We start from the raw sequence: 20,361 nt of genomic DNA, 5'->3' as shown, positions 1-20,361 counted from the left end.
GGGAGAAGTGATCATGGAAGGAGACGAGCAAATTGGTGGGAGAAATGATCATGAAGAGAGACAGTTTTGGCTAAAGTTTTGATTTACTGCTCAGCACTGGACCTGGTTCTAGAAGCTGCATGCAATGCTGTGCTATTGAATACTGGCCTAAACAAAGAAGGCTGTGTTCTGACCACGGTGTCCCTGCTAGGACTGCTACCTCCTTGCTATGGCTTTCATTGATAGAGATCCCACAAGGCAGGTCGGTGGCTGCCTGTGGTCACAGAGGGGCTGCTTGGTTCTGGTGCTGGAGGCAGCCCTAGGTGATGGAGTCCGGATTAAGTGGCAGGGTAGATGCAAAGAGCAGTTTTAATTGTTCAGTGCCGACATGCCCTACAGAGACTGCCTTATCCCAGATTTGGAGACTCCCTTCTGGAGCTTCTTCACCACCAACGGCCTTAGCTTCACTGCTGGCAACAGTTTTGTAATCTCACTACATCTAATGCCAAGGGGAAAACTGAGTCCGATGTTCTTATTTCAAACAGAATGTTGGTGGTGTTTTAGTTTTTTTTAACCATAAAAGACAGCACTGTGACCCTACCATCTCCTTTTAAAATTCTAATTCAATTAATTTAATTTAATGGGGAAATTATAACCCATGTTGGATGTATTTCTTGTACAGATCTCAAGAGTACTTTCTTGATATCTACGTCCCTAAATGTATCCTTCTGTTCTGGGCTCAGGGTCTCTATGTGGGGCAGCTCCTTTAATCACCACCCACCAACCCTTACAAATCAATCTACCTCCATAGGGTGTTTTCTGTATCTACCCTATCCCCCACTCCAAGCCCCCACTGGGAGAAGCGTTATTTTTATGAATGATTTTTAGGGAAGAGTGGCAATCATCTTTGTCTTATACCCTGTTTATTTGGATCATGTAATGATATCATTAATAATCTTAAGGAAGCCTTTGAAGAACTTAGTGGGGACAAACCCCAGACCATCAAAGCTCTCCAAATGTTCTTTGAGTTCTTGGCCAATGTAGTCCTAAACAACTGCTTTGCTTTGGACTACCTCCTGACCAACTGATCCTGTTATGTTTACATCAACCCCTCCCATCAAATTAAACCACAGGTTGGAATCCTTCAGAAGGCCTATTGGATGTGTGATTTTCATCAGCACCTTATTTTTCAAAATTTTTATTTTGTTTTTCCAAATGCATATAAAGATAGCTTTCAACACTCATTTTTAATTTAAAATTATTTTTTAAAATAATGGCTTTTTATTTTCAAAATATGTATAATGAGAGTTTTCAATTTTCATCCCTTCAAATCCTTGTGTTTCAAATTTTTCCCCTTCCTTAGACAATAACTATTCCAATGCATGTTAAACATCTGCAATTCCTCTAAACATATTTCCCCATTTATGCTGCACAAGAAAAATCAGATCAAAAAGGGGAAAAAAGAGAAAAAAAAGAAAACAAAAAGCAAGCAAACAACAACTCTACAGGTGAAAATACTATGTTATGATCCACATTAAATCCCCACAGCTTTCTTTCTCATGCAGAGGACTCCAGCAGAAGTCTATTGGAATTGGCCTGAGTCATCTCATTGTTGAAAAGAGCCTTGTCCATCAGAAGTGATCATCCCATAATCTTATTGTTGCTATGTGTAGTGTTCTCTTGCTTCTACTCACTTCATGCAGCATCGCTTCATGTAAGTCTCTCCAGACCTTTCTGAAATCATCCTGCTCATCATTTCTTGTAGAACAATAATATTCCATAACATTCATATACCATATCTTCTTCAGCCATTTCCCAACTGATGGGCGTCTCTTCAATTGACAATTCCTTGCCTCTACAAAAAAAAAAAAAAAAAAAAAAAAAAAAAAGCCATAAGCATTTTTGCACATGTAGGTCCCTTTCCCTTTTTTATGATCTCTTTGAGATACAGACCCAATAAGATACTGCTGGATGACAGGATATGCACAGTTTGATAGCCCTTTGAGCATAGTTCCAAATTGCTCTTCAGAATGGTTGGATCAGTTCACAACTCCACCAACAATATATTGATATGCATGTTTTCCCACAATCCCTCCAACATTTATCATTATATTTTCCTGTCATCTTGGTCAATCTGAGAGGTCAGCACTTAATTTTGTAAAACTTTGTATTCTAAATTTTTCTCCCTTTTTCCCTTACCTTTGTCTTCCCTAGACAGCAAGCAATCTGATATATGTTAAATATGTGTAATACTTTTAAACATATTTCCATACTTGTCTTCTTGTTCAAGAAAACCCCTACCAAAAGGGGAAAAAATAATTAGATAGAAAACAAACAAAGAAATAAAACTGTGAACATACTATCCTTTGATCCACATTCAGTCTTTATAATTCTCTCTCTGGATGTAATTTTCTTTCCCAAGTAATTTAAAATTGACCTGAATAAATATAAATTAAAAATAAAGGATTGGAGTACCTGGAATACTATATTCTGGAAGGACCTGGGGTTATAACCAATAACTAATTAGCCAACAAGATTCAGCATCATCTTTCAGGGGAGGAGATGGAGCTTCAATGAAGACACTTTCAATCATTTCTGTTGAAAAAATTAAAACTAAACAGAAAATTTAATTTTCAAACACAGCACTCAGGAGAACCATAGAAAAATAAATGGGGGGAAGTATATATATTATGACCAAAGAGGAATTAGACAGCATTATGAAAGGCAAATTGAATAATTTTTGTTGCATTTAATTAAAATATTTTTTGCATAAACAAAACCAATTGCAGCCTAGAATATAAGGGATGCAATTAGTTAGGGAAAGTTTTTAGCCAGGGTTGCAGAAATAACTTCCTTATTTCTAAAATCCATAAAGGATTAACTGAAATTTATAAGAATTTAAGGCATTTCCCAATTCATAAATGGTCAGAGGATAAGAGCCATTTCTAGTTTTGAAAAAAATAAAAAATGCTCTAAATAATACTTGAGTAGAGAAATGTAAATTAATATGACACTTGGATAAGGTGGCAGGAAAAAAATAATGAATGTTGGAGAGGAAGTGGGAAATCAGGGACACTAAGGTATTATTGATGGAGTTGTGAACTGATTCTGGAGAGCAATTTGGAAGTATTCCCAAAGAGGTATAGAATTGTCCAGACTTTTTGATCCAGCAGTGTCATTGATGGGTCTGTATCCCAAAGAGAACATAAATGAGGGCAAAGGACCCACATGTGCACAAATGTCTGTGGCAGTGCTTATAGTGGCCAGAAACTGGAAACTGAGTGGATGCCCATCAGTTGAGGAATGGCTGAGGAAGTTATAGTATATAAATGTAATGGCATGTTATGTTCTATAGGAAATGATTAACAGAATGATTTCAGAGAGGCCTGGAGAGACTTACATAAACTCATGCTGAGTGAAGTGAGTTGAACCAAGAGAACATTGTACAGAGCGACAAGAAGACTATATGATGATCAATTCTGATGTACATAGCTATAAGGGGCAGGATCTTTGGAGAAATATACTTAAGGCTCAGTATTATAATGTCTGCGTTAGCTCTCTGGAGGGCCTCAGGATCAGTCAGAGTCAGGATCAAAGTCATTGATCTTTAGGAGGAGAAGTAAAGGAGGCAGGCAAGCTTCCATGCAGCTCGCCAAAGATGAATACTGGACTCTGGAGTCTGAATTCTCTCTCCTCCTCATCCTTCTGCAGAGTGACTCTGATCCTCTCTCTCAGTCCTCCAATCCCTGCCTATGGTTACCTCACTACCACATATTCAGTAAGCACCAATGGTGAGGAGAGCCATCACATCACTATTTCATATATATATATAGATATAGATAGAGATAGAGATAGATAGATAGATAGATATAATATATATAGATATATACATATATATAGAGAGAGAGAATATGTATATACTATATATATATATATATATATGTATATGTATATAGTATACACACACACACACATATATATAGAGAGAGAGAGAAAACCATTATCTCACATCAAATAAGTAATAAGCACCAATGGTGAGGAGAGCCATCACATCACTATTTCATCTAAATATATATATATATAGAACCATTATCTCACATCAAATAGGTAATTAGCTTTAAGTGCTCTGCTGTCTGATTTTCAGAGTTTCATCCCTCTACAGAGTATGATAAATTTAATCCTACAACAAGGTGTTAATTCAATGGTTACCTAGTTTAGCATGTGAATTCTCTAGTTCAGTATGATTTAATCTTACAACAAATAATGGTTCCCTAGTGATATAATAATTGGTTTATAATCAGAATACTGTAATGATATAATTGTAAAAGAGTATATAAACTGGGGACAAACTCAGCCAGGGACAGACTTCAAGACAGAGATTCTCCTGGTGACTCTCCTGCCTCCTGCACTGAAACCAAGACCTATTCTGGATGTTGTCTAGAAAGCTAGCCTGGGCCCCAGGAGAAGGAGACGAACTGTGAAGGAGACAATAAAGACTTTGGACTCTTATCACTAACTATTCTCCTGGTGACTATTCTGCTGAGACCAAGGCTAGTCCTGAGATCTCCAGAAAGCTAACCAGAACCTTATACATAGCTCTTTTCAACATTGAGATAGTTTAAGGCAATTCCAATAGACTTGTGATGGAGAGAGCCATCTCCAGTCAGAGAGGACTATGTGAACTGAATGTGGACCACCACATAGTATTTTCACCTTTGTGGTTAGTGTTTGCTTGCTTTTTTTCTCATTTTTCCCCTTTTTGATCTATTTTTCATTTGCAGAATGATAAATGTGGAAATATGACTAGAAGAACTGCATATCTTTAACATACATTGGATCATTTGCTGTCTAGGGGATGGGAGGGGAAGGGAAGGAAAAAAATTTGGAACAGTTTTGCACAGGTGAATGTTGAAAACTATCTTTGCATGTATTTTGGAAATAAAGTTATTTAAAAAGAAGAAAAATAAACCTGTAAACTGTCATTTGCAATTCATTTTGACTGGTTAGAAAAAATAATCTCCTGGTTAGATAAAATGAGACAATATTTATACAGAGCATGATGCATAAGAGGTACTGTGTAAATGCTATTATTTTTTTGGATTCTGATTATTTCTTCCTCAATTCTGCCCTTTTAAAACCATTATTGTCCTTACTAATTAGTGAGGCATTACATTTAGTTCCAATTTATTCAGTTCAAAGTAGGTTTCTCCATAGGTGTTGGTATATTGTCTGCCCACCAGTCTGTGACCTCTGTGAGAACAAGGAGATGAGAAAGAGCTCGTCTTCCATAGCCTAATTAATCCCTTTTGACACTGTAAAGAGACTTTTATGTCCCCAAATTACAAACAATGATCACAGCTAAAAGTTCATGGAATCCAACTTCCTTATTTTGCAAATGGGAAAAGGGAGATTCAGTGAATAGCCCAGGACACCACTGCCATGAAATATCTGAAAAGGAACTCTATGGAAGCTATTTCTCCCCTGCTCCTGGCATGTCCCTTATAACAATACTTAGAGGCCTCTTATAATTCCAACTTTCATGTCCCTACTTTCACCTCACTCACCTGGAGGGCAGCTTCTTGGTCTGACAACCAGGGTACGTCCTTTTGCTTAAAATAAAAGTTCACATCTTCTCTGGGAACTCGAAGTCCTGGGCCTGGAAATCAGTTAGGAATGAAGAATGAGAGAAGCTTTTAATTTAGTTCGCTTTAGGGAAAGGGCTGAGGAGCCAGAGCTGCTCCATTTTGAGGTTCATTTCATTATGTTCGCGACTGAGTCCATATCATCTATTAGTGAGGTGTACCTCATTATCCTGTTGCACAGCTTATTCTGAGAAGGAATTAAACCCTCCACTCCCGACCTCAACCAGTTATACCCCATTCTTGTAACCTCACAAAAACTGCATAAAATGGTTATTGGACTAGAGAAGCCTTGAGCCTGATCAACAAGAAACTTAGAATAAGACAATCTGGTCTTGGGGCCCCTTCTCCATAGAAGAATGGACTTGATGCATAGTTTCCATTGTCTAGAAGTTAGAGGGAGCTGCTCATGCAGTGGAGAGAGACCCAAGTATAGAGTCAGGTGTGTCTGAGTTTATATTAAGTTTCAGAGAGTTCTTGGCTGTGTGACCCTTGGTAAGTCACTCAAACTGTGTACCTCAGTTTCTTCACCTCTCAAATGGGGGTATCAGCTAATTTCAAAGGTTACTTTGAGAATAGTCACATTATTTTATTTTTCATTTATGGAATAAAACAAGCATTTCCATAACACAGTACAATAAAAAGGATGATTGCACATGAAACTCTTAATCTATTGTCCCACAACTTTCTATTCCTTTCAAATAGACAGGAAAACTAGGATGTAATTTTTCCCCTAACTTTTGCTCAATGTCCCACTCTAGGGATGGCTAGCATTACATAGAAAAAGTTGTGAATGTAGTGTGCTTTTTAAAGCCTCCAAGCTGGGGCCAAAATATACCATCCGGACTAGCTCTCTGGAGAATCTCAGGACCAGTCGGAGATGGAGTGATGAGGCAGGGATTCACATGGATGGTCAGACATGGAGCCTGTTTATTTCAAGTTCTCTCAGCCCTAAATATCTTAGTACAATTACATCACTACAGCACACTGAGCATGGGCTACTATAAGCACCCTGCTATTAATATATAAATGCCTCTGACTCCAAGTGTCTGTTTCAAGTAGAACACAGGTTGTCACGTGCCCCACTCCCCCTTCTCAGGAAGGGTGAGACGCCCCAAGGGGATATGAGAGTAGAACCAGACATTGTCAGCAGGTTTCCTCTGGGCTGAAGGATCTCACCTAGAGTTCCCTCATTGTCTGTGCCTCTCTACATATGTGCCTCTGTGTGTGTACATGTACACGTATGTAGATATGGAGTAGAGTGTGTTCTAGAAAGACTTTGATGTGAAGGCTTCCAAGCCCTTGACAGGGCTGCTTTTCACCTTTGGTGTCCACCTGATCCCCCAGTTCTCACCTGCAGCTTCAAGGAGCTGGAGCTTGCACAGGGGCCACACCTGGCAAACTGTGGCCACATGGGTTAAACCAGGCTGAGGGCCATCAAAGAGTTTCCAACTCCAGGGTAAGTTGTAGGAATGGGCATCCATCCTAGCCATGTAAAACCTACCCCTGGTGGAATGGGCAGGTGAAAAGAATTCATTCCACTGGGCATGAAGGCTGACACAGGCATTGTAGAAAGCTTAGAGCTTGGATAGACACTGAAGATATAGTTAATCAAATCATCGCCCATCACCCTGACTCTATCCTGTCACTGGATGGTAATAAGTGATTTCAGAGTGAGCATGATGACGTTGTGCAACTCTGCCTCCCTCAGATGCAATTAGGCATGAATCCAAAGCCATCACTACACACACACACACACACACATTGTTCTTTCTCTGAATGCAGACAATGGCTTTCTTATATACTTTATAGTTAATTTGGCCGTAAAAACTAGCTGTAAAAATAGTGCTTTCTGTTTCCCTTTTAATCTTGGTAGCATTGGTTTTATTTGTGCAAAAAAAGTTTTCATTTAATGTAATCAAAATTATTGTTTTGCATTTCATAATCTTTTCTAGCTCTTCTTTGGCTATAAATTCCTCCCTTCTCCACAGATCTGACAGGTCCCTCATTCTCTTAATTTGCTCATACTATCACCCTTTATGTCTAAATCATGAATCCATTTCAACCTCACCTGGATAGAGGGTGTTAGATGCTGATCAATGCCTAGTTTCTGCCATACTACTTTTCAACTTTCTCAGCAATTCTTGTGAAACAATGACTCCTCAAACCCCAAAAGCTTGGGTTCATTGAACACTAGATTACTATAGTTATTGACTTTTGTGTCTTGTGTACTCAACCTCTACCACTAAGCAGTATTCCTTTTCTTGGCCAGTACCAAAGAGTTTTGATGACAGCTACTTTATAATTGTTTTATGTCTAGTGTGACTAAGCCATATTCCTCTGCTTTTCCATTAATCCCCTTGAAATTCTTGACCTCTCCTTTTCGCTATCATTTTTTCTAGCTCCATAAAGTAACTTCTTGGCAGTGTCAAATGGGATTTAAACCAGGGATGCAAGGACACATTATGAATACAATGAACATAATTAACCTTTCCCCCCCCCCAGGCTCGGGTTAAGTGACTTGCCCAGGGTCACACAGCTAGGAAGTGTTAAGTGTCTGAGACCATATTTGAACTCAGGTCCTGCTGAATTCAAGGCTGGTGCACTATCCACTATGCCACCTAGCTGCCTTCCAATTAACCATATTTTAAACCAAAATGTCAAAAAACCACACAGCAGTTTCAATAGATGAAGAGAAGGCTTTCAGCAAAGCCCGTCTCTCTGATAGTAAAACTATAATGAGACATATCAGCCTGGTGGGACCATTTTCAATATCATAAAAACATCTATCTAAATCCAAAAATATCACAGGAAATAGGGCTGGAAGCTTTTCCAATAAAAGCCATGATGATTACTCACCCTACTTTTCTAAAAATACTAGCAATAGCAGTAAGACAGGAATGAAAGGAATAAAGACAGATAAAGAACTCAAACTAATGCGACCAATAGCTTAAGTAAAGTTGCAGATTACAAACTGGATCCTCAAAAGTTAATAATATTAAGTAATTGTAAGAACTCCCCTTTTTGCAAAAGCCTTTCCATATTGGTTAATTTTATAAGGTTTTTCTCCAGTGTGGATTTTTTGATGTACAGTAAGAGATTCCTTTCTCATAAAAGCCTGTCCACACTGCTTGCATTCATAAGGTTTCTCTCCAGTGTGGATTCTCTGATGTCGAGTAAGAGTTCCCCTTTCTGCAAAAGTCTTTCCACATTGGTTACATTTATAAGGTTTCTCTCCAGTATGGATTCTCTGATGTACAATAAGACCTCCCCTTTTTCTAAAAGCCTTTTCACATTGGTTACATTTATAAGGTTTTGCCCCAGTATGGATTCTTTGATGTTCAATAAGAACTTTCTTATAACTGAAAGTCTTTCCACATTGGTTACATTCATAAGGTTTCACACCAGTGTGGATTCTCTGATGTATAGTAAAATATCCCTTATTGCTGAAAGTCTTTCCACATTGCTTACATTCATAAGGATTCTCCCCAGTGTGGATTCTCTGATGTATAATAAGATAATTCCTTTTTCTAAAAGCCTTTCCACACTGGTTACATTCATAAGGATTTTCTCCAGTGTGGATTCTCTGATGCATAGAAAGACTAGACTTATAAAGAAAAGTTTTTTCACACTGGTTACATCCATAAGGTTTCTCTCCAATGTGGATGCTCTGATGTCCAATAAAACTTTCATTTCCTGCAAAGTGGTTATATTCATAAGGTTTTTCCCCTATGTGGATTCTCTGATGTACACTAAGACCTCCCTTTTGTCTAAAAGTCTTTCCACACTGGTTACATTTATAAGGTTTTTCTTCAGTGTGGATTCTCTGATGTACAATAAGAGTTTCCTTTTTCCTAAAAGTCTTTCCACATTGGTTACATTCATAAGGTTTCTCCCCAGTGTGGATTCTCTGATGTAGAGGAACACTATGCTTATATTTGAAGGTCTTTCCACATTGGTTACATTCATAAGGTTTCTCTCCAGTGTGGATCCTTTGATGTCCAGTAAGATCTCCCCGTTTTCTAAAAGCCTTTCCACATTTGTTACACTCATAAGGTTTCTCTCCAGTGTGGATCCTCTGATGTATAGTAAGAGTTCCCTTTTGTGTAAAAGTTTTTCCACACTGGTTACATTTATAAGGTTTCTCTCCAGTGTGGATTCTCTCATGTAGAGGAAGAATCTGTTTATATTTGAAAGTCTTTCCACATAAGTTACATTCATAAGGTTTCTCTCCAGTGTGGATTCTTTGATGTACAGTAAGAGCTCCCTTTTGTCTAAAAGTCTTTCCACACTGGTTACATTTATAAGGTTTCTCTCCAGTATGGATTCTCTCATGTAGAGGAAGAATCTGCTTATATTTGAAAGTCTTTCCACATTGGTTACATTTATAAAGTTTCTCTGCAGTCTGGACTCTCTCATGTTTTGTAAGAGCTCCACTTTCCATAAAAGCTTTTTCACATTGCTTACATTCATAAGGTTTCTCCCCAGTGTGGATTCTCTGATGTCTAATAAGAAACCCCTGTTTTCTAAAAGCTCTTCCACATTTGTTACATTCATAAGGTTTCTCCCCAGTGTGGATTCTCTGATGTGTAGTAAGAGTTCCCCTTTCTTCAAAAGCCTTTCCACATTGTTTACTATCATAATGTTTCTTTCCAGTGTAAACTCTCTGTAAATGTCTAGTAAGAGCTCCATTTTCTGTGAAACCCTTTCCACTTCGATTATTTTCATAAGATTTCTCTTTAATGTTGATTTTCTCAGGTTCATCACAGATCTCTTGCCAAGTGAAGTTAGCAGGACCATCACTGATGAATCTTGGTTTGAGAGTTTCTACCACAGAAAGGTTTTGCTTTGTAGTACATTCCTTCATTTCAAGTCTGATCTCTCTTTCTGGGGGGGGGGGGGAGGGAAAGACAACAAAGAATAAAACAAATATAAACACTACACACACACACACACACACACACACACACACACAGACAAGTGCTCATAGAGGCACCCTCAGACCCACACATTTATTTCCCCTTCCCTATATCAGTAGAACAAAAACTCAGTTATCCTCTATTTTCCGAAATAAAGAGCAAAATCTGAAATGGGCAGAATCAACAACTTAAAAATCCCATTACCTCACATCCCAAGGATGGTTTAATTTTTATTGAGCTTCATGCCCTAATATGTTGGATCCTTACAGTAAACCTGAGACAACACAGAAAGTGTCTTCAATCTCACTGAGTGCACAGCTTGAGTCGTCAGCTAAAAATGGTTAAGTGATTTGACCCAAATCCCAGTAGCTAAGACTGGAATTCACCCCCTGTGAATGGGCCTGCTCTGCCTACTGTACTTGACAAGTTAACTCAACTGTCAATTTTTCAGTCACTTTCTGGTTATCACTTTCAATTTTATTTTTCTATTACATTATCTGAGATGACATTTAGAATACTAACACTATTGTTTTTTACATGTTGATTTTTCATATTTTATCTACAGCAAAAATGATTTTGTTCTGATCAATTTTTTTTTGATGTAGACACTAATTATTCTTTTTTAAACAATTAATCTCATATTCCCCTACATATCCTTTTAATTAACATAATTTTTAAAAAATTTACTGGAAGGATTTGACCCCATAATTTTTCAGTACTATCTCTAGGACAACATGTATGTGCGCCTATCTATCTTAACTACTATATTTCTGCAGTGATTTCAAATTATCATGATTAGAAATACACTGCTTTGGGGGATCATGCAGTGATTACATCAAACTCTGAGGGCTTCTAAGGGCAACATCTTCTTTCAGTTTCTCAACTGAAATTGCTTCCAAAATTCTAGGAAGATTGGACATTCAAGTACAAATGGCCATAGGCATCAAAGGACACCCAGTATCTGTCTCTCATTGCATTAGAGTAGTTCTCTCATTTCTGGGTTTCCAGGTAATCACATCTCATCAAACCTGTAACTACCAGATCTAGATGTTATCTGGCTTTCCATTCTTGCAGCAGTGAGGGCAGGCTACCTGAAAACCATGGTCCCTAGCAATGCACATTATGAAATCATCATGAAGGTTTACAACCTTTCTACAAAAATGAACCTTGACAAAGCACTCACTGAAATGCTAAGATCATTTTCTAATTTGGGCGAATCCTCTGTTTATGTTACTCTTCTTCTATCTGGCAGTTTCTCAAAGGAATTGGTTGGCAACATAGGTTGGTCAGTGATAACATAGTGGTAGAAAAAGCAGTATCATCTGAAGAAATTCTATCCATTTAAAGGTTGCCTTGCATTATTAAACATTATTACCAAAAAAAAAAAAAGGTAATATTTGCAAGTGACCTTTGAATGCATTTGTGTACATTATTATTAATACAATATGTGTCATGAGTCAATAGAAATATAAATCTTTTTAATAATAATTAGCAAATAATTTTCATTGGTTAGAATTTTTTAAATTCTCTAATTCTTTTATTTTCCACATGTGTGACTATTTTCATCATATCTGTTTCAGAATCAGAATAGAGTTGGTAGTACAGTAAAAAAAAAAAAAATGTAGATAGGGCTTTGAATCTGTAAGATCCGAATTTTCATCTCTTCTCAGAAATTTGTTACTCAATTACAGAACCTATGTTTCCCTGTTTCTGTATCTAAAATGAGCCTGATCCTAGCACCTAAGTCTTAGTGTTGTCATGAGAATAAAATGAGATCAAGACACACAGTAGATGCCTTACAAATGCTCACTGTTTTATTTAATGTTGACTGTTTCCTCCTTAAACCACTATTATTCTCAGTATTTAGTGACCTCCTAAAGCACAATTTAAACAATTTTCCTGGTCCACACTGGGTCTCTATATAGTTGCTGGTATATTGTCTGCCCCACCAGGCTGTGAACTCCATGAGAGCAGATGTCCCTTGTACCTCTTTCTGTTCTTGGTGCTTGGCCCAGGGCCCGGCATGAAGCAGGCACATAATTTTTCTGCCTCGAAGTCCTAAGAAATGGCTCACCTCGGACAACCTGAGCCCTTTTTGCTCTTTCTGGAGAACTCTCATTGCATTAGAGTAGTTCTCTCATTTCTGGGTTTCCAGGTAATCACATCTCATCAAACCTGTAACTACCAGATCTAGATGTTATCTGGCTTTCCATTCTTGCAGCAGTGAGGGCAGGCTACCTGAAAACCATGGTCCCTAGCAATGCACATTATGAAATCATCATGAAGGTTTACAACCTTTCTACAAAAATGAACCTTGACAAAGCACTCACTGAAATGCTAAGATCATTTTCTAATTTGGGCGAATCCTCTGTTTATGTTACTCTTCTTCTATCTGGCAGTTTCTCAAAGGAATTGGTTGGCAACATAGGTTGGTCAGTGATAACATAGTGGTAGAAAAAGCAGTATCATCTGAAGAAATTCTATCCATTTAAAGGTTGCCTTGCATTATTAAACATTATTACCAAAAAAAAAAAAAGGTAATATTTGCAAGTGACCTTTGAATGCATTTGTGTACATTATTATTAATACAATATGTGTCATGAGTCAATAGAAATATAAATCTTTTTAATAATAATTAGCAAATAATTTTCATTGGTTAGAATTTTTTAAATTCTCTAATTCTTTTATTTTCCACATGTGTGACTATTTTCATCATATCTGTTTCAGAATCAGAATAGAGTTGGTAGTACAGTAAAAAAAAAAAAAATGTAGATAGGGCTTTGAATCTGTAAGATCCGAATTTTCATCTCTTCTCAGAAATTTGTTACTCAATTACAGAACCTATGTTTCCCTGTTTCTGTATCTAAAATGAGCCTGATCCTAGCACCTAAGTCTTAGTGTTGTCATGAGAATAAAATGAGATCAAGACACACAGTAGATGCCTTACAAATGCTCACTGTTTTATTTAATGTTGACTGTTTCCTCCTTAAACCACTATTATTCTCAGTATTTAGTGACCTCCTAAAGCACAATTTAAACAATTTTCCTGGTCCACACTGGGTCTCTATATAGTTGCTGGTATATTGTCTGCCCCACCAGGCTGTGAACTCCATGAGAGCAGATGTCCCTTGTACCTCTTTCTGTTCTTGGTGCTTGGCCCAGGGCCCGGCATGAAGCAGGCACATAATTTTTCTGCCTCGAAGTCCTAAGAAATGGCTCACCTCGGACAACCTGAGCCCTTTTTGCTCTTTCTGGAGAACTCTCATTGCATTAGAGTAGTTCTCTCATTTCTGGGTTTCCAGGTAATCACATCTCATCAAACCTGTAACTACCAGATCTAGATGTTATCTGGCTTTCCATTCTTGCAGCAGTGAGGGCAGGCTACCTGAAAACCATGGTCCCTAGCAATGCACATTATGAAATCATCATGAAGGTTTACAACCTTTCTACAAAAATGAACCTTGACAAAGCACTCACTGAAATGCTAAGATCATTTTCTAATTTGGGCGAATCCTCTGTTTATGTTACTCTTCTTCTATCTGGCAGTTTCTCAAAGGAATTGGTTGGCAACATAGGTTGGTCAGTGATAACATAGTGGTAGAAAAAGCAGTATCATCTGAAGAAATTCTATCCATTTAAAGGTTGCCTTGCATTATTAAACATTATTACCAAAAAAAAAAAAAGGTAATATTTGCAAGTGACCTTTGAATGCATTTGTGTACATTATTATTAATACAATATGTGTCATGAGTCAATAGAAATATAAATCTTTTTAATAATAATTAGCAAATAATTTTCATTGGTTAGAATTTTTTAAATTCTCTAATTCTTTTATTTTCCACATGTGTGACTATTTTCATCATATCTGTTTCAGAATCAGAATAGAGTTGGTAGTACAGTAAAAAAAAAAAAAATGTAGATAGGGCTTTGAATCTGTAAGATCCGAATTTTCATCTCTTCTCAGAAATTTGTTACTCAATTACAGAACCTATGTTTCCCTGTTTCTGTATCTAAAATGAGCCTGATCCTAGCACCTAAGTCTTAGTGTTGTCATGAGAATAAAATGAGATCAAGACACACAGTAGATGCCTTACAAATGCTCACTGTTTTATTTAATGTTGACTGTTTCCTCCTTAAACCACTATTATTCTCAGTATTTAGTGACCTCCTAAAGCACAATTTAAACAATTTTCCTGGTCCACACTGGGTCTCTATATAGTTGCTGGTATATTGTCTGCCCCACCAGGCTGTGAACTCCATGAGAGCAGATGTCCCTTGTACCTCTTTCTGTTCTTGGTGCTTGGCCCAGGGCCCGGCATGAAGCAGGCACATAATTTTTCTGCCTCGAAGTCCTAAGAAATGGCTCACCTCGGACAACCTGAGCCCTTTTTGCTCTTTCTGGAGAACTCTATTGCCCCAGATTTCAAGCAATGACTCTTATAGGATCGCAGATGATCACTGGGAGTTGGGACCCACAAGGCCATCGAGTGCAGGCCACTCATTTTATACATGGGAAACTGAGATTCAATGACTAGTTCAGGAAGCCACTGCCAAAAATATCTGAAAATATTCCAAGGCTGGTCATCTTCCCCAAACCAAGCTTTTACTTCATGGTAACCCCAAGAAGTCTCTTATGAGCATAACTCTCATGTCCTTGTTTCCTCCTCACTCACCTGGAGGGCAGCTCCTCAGGCTTTCTTGGTGCAGCATCCAGGGTACTTCCTTTTGCTCAAAATAAGAGTTCACATCTTCTCTGGGAACTGGAAGCCCTGGGCATGGAAAGCAGTTAGGTACGAAGGAGAGAAATTTGAAATTTAGATCTCTTTAGGGAATGGGGTAAGCATCCAGAGCTGCTACATTTTGAGGTTTACCCAATTACATTCAAACATGTGAGTCTATGGTCGCCCACTAGTGCTTATTATCCTAATAACCCATGACAGGGTTTGCCCCATCATGCTGTTGTACAAGGTGTTCTGAGAAAGAGTCAGATGCTCTTCCCCCACTTCCTATCCTATTGGGTTCCATTGTGGCAGAAACTTCTAACCCCATACCTGGGCAAAAAGGGTTCTTGGGCCTAAGCAGCCTTGAGCCAGATCAAGAGAGACCTTAGTCCTAGAACCCCTTCTTCATAGAAGGACAGACTTGTTCCAGAGTTTCCATTATCTAGACATTAGGTGGAGCTGGTAGTGCAGTGGAGGGAGACATAGGCATAGAGACAGGTGTACCTGAACTTAAATTAAGCCTTGTTCAGTTAGTAGCTATTTACTCCTTGGTAAGTATATTAAACTGCCTGCCTCAGTTTCCTCAATTCTCAAACAAGCATAATAACATATATAACGACCTAACTTGCAAGGTTAATATGTTAAAGAAACAATGTTTTGTTTTATATTTATTTACAAACAAGCATTTCCACAATTTAGTAAAATTAAAAAGATGATTAAACATGAAATGGCAAATTTTTACAGTATACAACTTGCTGTTCCTTTCAATACAAAAAATTATAAATGTTTTTCCTTCACTTTCCTGCCCCAGCACTAGAGATGTCTACCATTACACAGAAACATACACAGATATATCTATACACAGATATGTGTCCGTGTACACATATAGGTTAAATTATGCTATGTGTATTCCTCGTCATCAGTTCTTTCTCTGGATGCAAATAGCATCTTTGTGCTTTTTCATTACTTTGGTTATTTAGAATAGTAATTTAATTGCTGGAAGTCATTCTTACACAACATTGTTGCCTCAGTGCTGTACAGAAAGCATGTGGCACAGCACCTGGCAAAGGAAATATTCTTCTTTCCCATTTCTTTCCCACCACTTGTGCTAGAATTTGAGGGCAAGAAGAAGGAAAATTAAGGACAAACTTTCTATACTGGGGACAACTAGATGCTAAGGGATACAAATTTATGCCTATTAAAAAGAATATTCCACATATTAGACCCATCACAAAGAGAAAGGGATTGTAAGGGAAAGCTGCCTGAGTCATTTGCAGAGCTTTGTGTCCAGTTAGGGTCAGCCAAAATAATCTCTGAAACTAGTTCCGTGCTTGTGATGCTTCCTTATGGATTTGTTCTTAGACTTGAAGTTACCTAGAATTGGTAAGAGACAGCTTCAGGAGCAATTAAGGACCCCTTCAGGTTTCTATCATCCAATGTAAAGAGACCCGGGGGTAGTCAGTTGCTTGGACACAACCGACCAGCACTTTCTCTATTCTAACTGATACTGCCCTCTCCCCAAACCTTCCACCCCAGGGAATGATTATATGCCCTGTGATTGCAGATTCAGAGTTAGCAGGGGGCATCTCCTTACCCAGGGACAGCAGGTTCCGGGCATTCTCCAGCATGACCCCCTTGTACAGCTCCTTCTGAGGAGGGTCCAAGAGGCCCCACTCCTCCTGGGTAAAGTCCACAGCCACATCCCTGAATGTCACCCACTCCTAAAGCAGCAAAAGTCATGAGATGTAGAGCTCAGAGACACTTCAGAATTAGGGTTAGGGGAACCCTAACCCTTAATTTACAGCAGGAAACAAAGCAGAGAAGGGATCTGCTCAAAGGTCAGACCATTTCTGAGTGTCAGATCAGCTCCTGGAATCAGGGTCAGTAAGAGTCTGACTGAATTATCCTGAAAGCATTGTATATGTTGTGACTGATGGTGTGGTGTTTGTCACCAAGGGATGGCAGGCACCAAAAGTGGGGGGTCAGCCATGTGAAAAATTTACCATGGCCATTCTCTCTGAGAAAAGGAGGATTTATTGAGGGGGATAGGTTACAGACCAAGTGAAGGGACACGATAATGGTAAATGTGAAATAGAGTGGGAGAGCCTATGAAAGACAAGGTTTTCAGTGGAACTCACAATTACCCAGTAGAAAGGGAGCCCCCCGTCAGGTTGGGGCAAGCACTTAGCTAGCTAAATCCTGAAAGGGTGAGTTATATGCAAGATGGAGAAAATGGTTTGGGAAGCAGCCTGAAGTTAGGGGAGATAACATATAACTCAGGAAGGGAGGAGGGGCCCAAGGAACAAGATACTGAGAATCAGAATGCCCCTGCTGACTGACCCAAAGGAGGGTAACCAGTGTAGGATGACCCCAAAGTAGGTTTCTCTGAAACCAGATGGAGATAGCCCTAACCCAAAACAGAGGCATCTCTAGGAGCAAAGTGAAAATTTATTACATGCTCCTGAGAAGCAAGTGTCTCCCCAGTTGGGCAGTCGGATACAAAGGTCCAGAGTAGGGGTTACATAGCCCCAGAAGAGAAATTCCCCACCCACACTGCTAACCTTTAAACTCATTGGCTGGGTTTCAGCCTTACATTCTAACTGAGGTAATCTGCCTGGGAAACCAAAAGGCATGCAATTAATTCAACCCCGCCCTTCCTAGGTAATATCGGATTTGGCAATGGAGTGAGGAGGGGTTTTCTATAAGTCTCTTGATTCTGTGGGAGGTGACACTTGGGCCTGTGTTAGCTTTGAGGTTGCAGGAGCATCACTCAATTTTCTGAGAGATCTCAGCTCATCCCATTCAGATGAATAACTTATCTGATTCCTTACCTCCCCCTCCCAAGAGAAGCTACTACAAACCTCTTTCTTTTACAAGCTCCTCACAGCCCTCCTTTACCAACATGAGGTGGGACTAATGCGCTCCCAACCTGCTTTGAAGGAGAAAGCTCAGCTATCTCCTCGTTTCTCACTGGCTCTTCTTTGGGAGTCCAGTATGACCTATCCTACAGACGGGAGCTGAAGAATAAGGAATAAAAAAACAAATCTTCCATAGCAAAGGGAAGTCTAATATTCAATAAAGAAAACAGAGAAGAAAGGTCAGATAGTAAGAGAAAGTAATGCCCTAAAAACTTAGAGAACAGAGAATCCTCGAGAAGAGTCATCAGGAAAGCCAAAGGCTGCAGAACAGACAAGAAAAATGGGGATTGGAGAGATGAGCTCTGTGGACTTGGAAGGAAAAAACCACCTAAGGAGTGGGGAAGGAAGGTGGAAAGGCTGAAAAGGTCCAGAATGGAGGTGGCCTTATGGCATCTTCTAAATGGGACAACGGAGGAACATGTGTATTTCTTTGTCACATATGGAACTTCTATAAAAATTAGCCACTGAGAGATGGAGATTTTGCAAAGCTAAATAGGCAGAAATAATTCATACATCCCATACATGTTAAATATGTTAAAGTTAAATCTAAACTCTTTTTTTTTAAATAGAAAAATAAATGAATAAACCCCAAACAAGTATAAATGATAAGATATTAAAATTTAAATCTCAATCAATTAAAAACACACAAGAGCAGGGCAGTTCCTACTGTATTAACCTAATACCAGTTTTGTAAAGAGACAATCCATAAGTAAGGCCTTGACAGCTTCACACTCCATCCCCCATGTCGAGGGAAATGCTTGTGATGGTTGATGTGGGTCAGGTCTGGGTGGACCGCACTCACCTGAGGAGGTCGGAGGCTCCCGGGGCCCATTCCCTCTGGCTGCAGGCTCCTCTGTACAAAGAGAAGTAACCAAGGAGACCGTTTTGCCAAGTTCCTCCCTCTGGTCCCCAGTCTTTCTTCACCTCAGAGTCCTGCCGTCCCACCTTTTATGGCTGCACCAATGTAGCCACAAAGGTCTGAATGGGAGACGTCACATCTAAGGTTCTAAATTCTAGGCTTTTCTGAGGGTGAGACAGCCTGTGTCACCTGGAAAGTCCAGAAGAATCCAGGCTAGGACTGACTTCTGAGGGTTCGCAGAGAGGACGGGTGGGGGGGGGGAGGGGGTGTCTGGGAGGCCAGACGGACAACATAGATGGGGCTGGGTTAAGGCCACGAGGGGAACAGCTGGGCTGGGAAAGAGCTGGGAAGGGCTGTGGGCTCTATTCCGAGGCGCTTGGGCCCGGCGTCCCTAAAGGAAAAGTGCAGACAGGAAGCAGCCCACGAGCCCCGGCTTCGATTAAGGGGGCGCAGGAGAGAGCTTGGGTCACTGGGTCCGAGCGGGCTCCGGGGGGTCGGAAGGCGGGACTCGGGGATCCCTCCGGGAGTGAGTGTGGAGGAGGAGCTGGATCTCTAAGTGAGAGGTGGGGACTGGGAGGCGGGACGCCTGGGTCCTGACCAGAAAGTTGAAATCAGGATTCCCGGATCCAGGGGAAAGTCTGAAGTCTGGGAGGTACATGTGGGCAGGGGGAGCCCGGAAGTTTGGGAATTGGGGGGAGCTCCCCCAGCAGCAAGGCGTAAGGGGGGGCACCCGACAGCCCACCGAAGCCACCAAGTGCGGGGAACGCCGGCCCCGACCCACCTGGGAGCTGCGCGCACGGCGGCGGCTTCCAGAGACAAAGCGATCGGAGCTCCCGGGACAAGGACGGGGCCCGAAATTCCCGGGGAAGGGAGCGATCCGACGGGCAGAAAGAGACATTACAGCTCCAAGACTTCCGGCTTCCTCCCACCCCTCGGGAGGGTCCCGTCGGTCCTCAGAGCCCCGCCCTGTCCATCTTCCCGGAGGTTTGAGCTCTTTCCTCCGATCACAACCAGGGACAGCTCCTCCACTTAAGTCCTCTTCCTCTTCTGGGTACACAAATATCCCCCTCCTGCCCCCAACTCCCTCCTCCCCACCCCCATCCCCCGGCTCACCCTGGCCCGTGGCCCACAGGCCGGTCCTCGCTGAGAGCTCCTCCTCCCGGAGCCTCGGGTTAGTTACTTTATTCCTTACAGTTGCTCTTCATTTGCTTCAATGCTACATTTTGAGGGTGTCTTGCTTAAGGTCTGGCCTGCTTGGAGAGGTTCACGGACAGGGGGAGAACCGGCACCAGCCGACCTGGGCTTACAGATCATGTCCGGCGTCCG

The 20,361-nt window shown here is 40.3% G+C and overlaps 1 protein-coding gene across 1 annotated transcript; it reads right to left on the bottom strand.

Annotated features, from left to right (window-relative positions):
- Nucleotides 1-1,237: 1,237 nt before the first annotated feature.
- On the bottom strand, nt 1,238-20,104 carry LOC141556870 (zinc finger protein 28 homolog). Its single transcript, XM_074291763.1, has 6 exons — nt 19,817-20,104; nt 18,979-19,029; nt 16,853-16,979; nt 15,211-15,306; nt 5,544-5,635; nt 1,238-1,834 (listed from the first exon to the last, which is right to left on the bottom strand). Exons 1-6 carry the CDS (start codon nt 19,931-19,933, stop codon nt 1,814-1,816), a joined length of 504 nt encoding a protein of 167 aa, XP_074147864.1. The 5' UTR covers nt 19,934-20,104; the 3' UTR covers nt 1,238-1,813.
- Nucleotides 20,105-20,361: the final 257 nt, after the last annotated feature.

Source organism: Sminthopsis crassicaudata, chromosome 1 (genome assembly GCF_048593235.1).
Source record: "Sminthopsis crassicaudata isolate SCR6 chromosome 1, ASM4859323v1, whole genome shotgun sequence".
NCBI classification, from domain to species: domain Eukaryota; kingdom Metazoa; phylum Chordata; class Mammalia; order Dasyuromorphia; family Dasyuridae; genus Sminthopsis; species Sminthopsis crassicaudata.
Note: the sequence above shows the minus strand (reverse complement) of the source record. Positions and strands in the feature narration are given on the sequence as shown.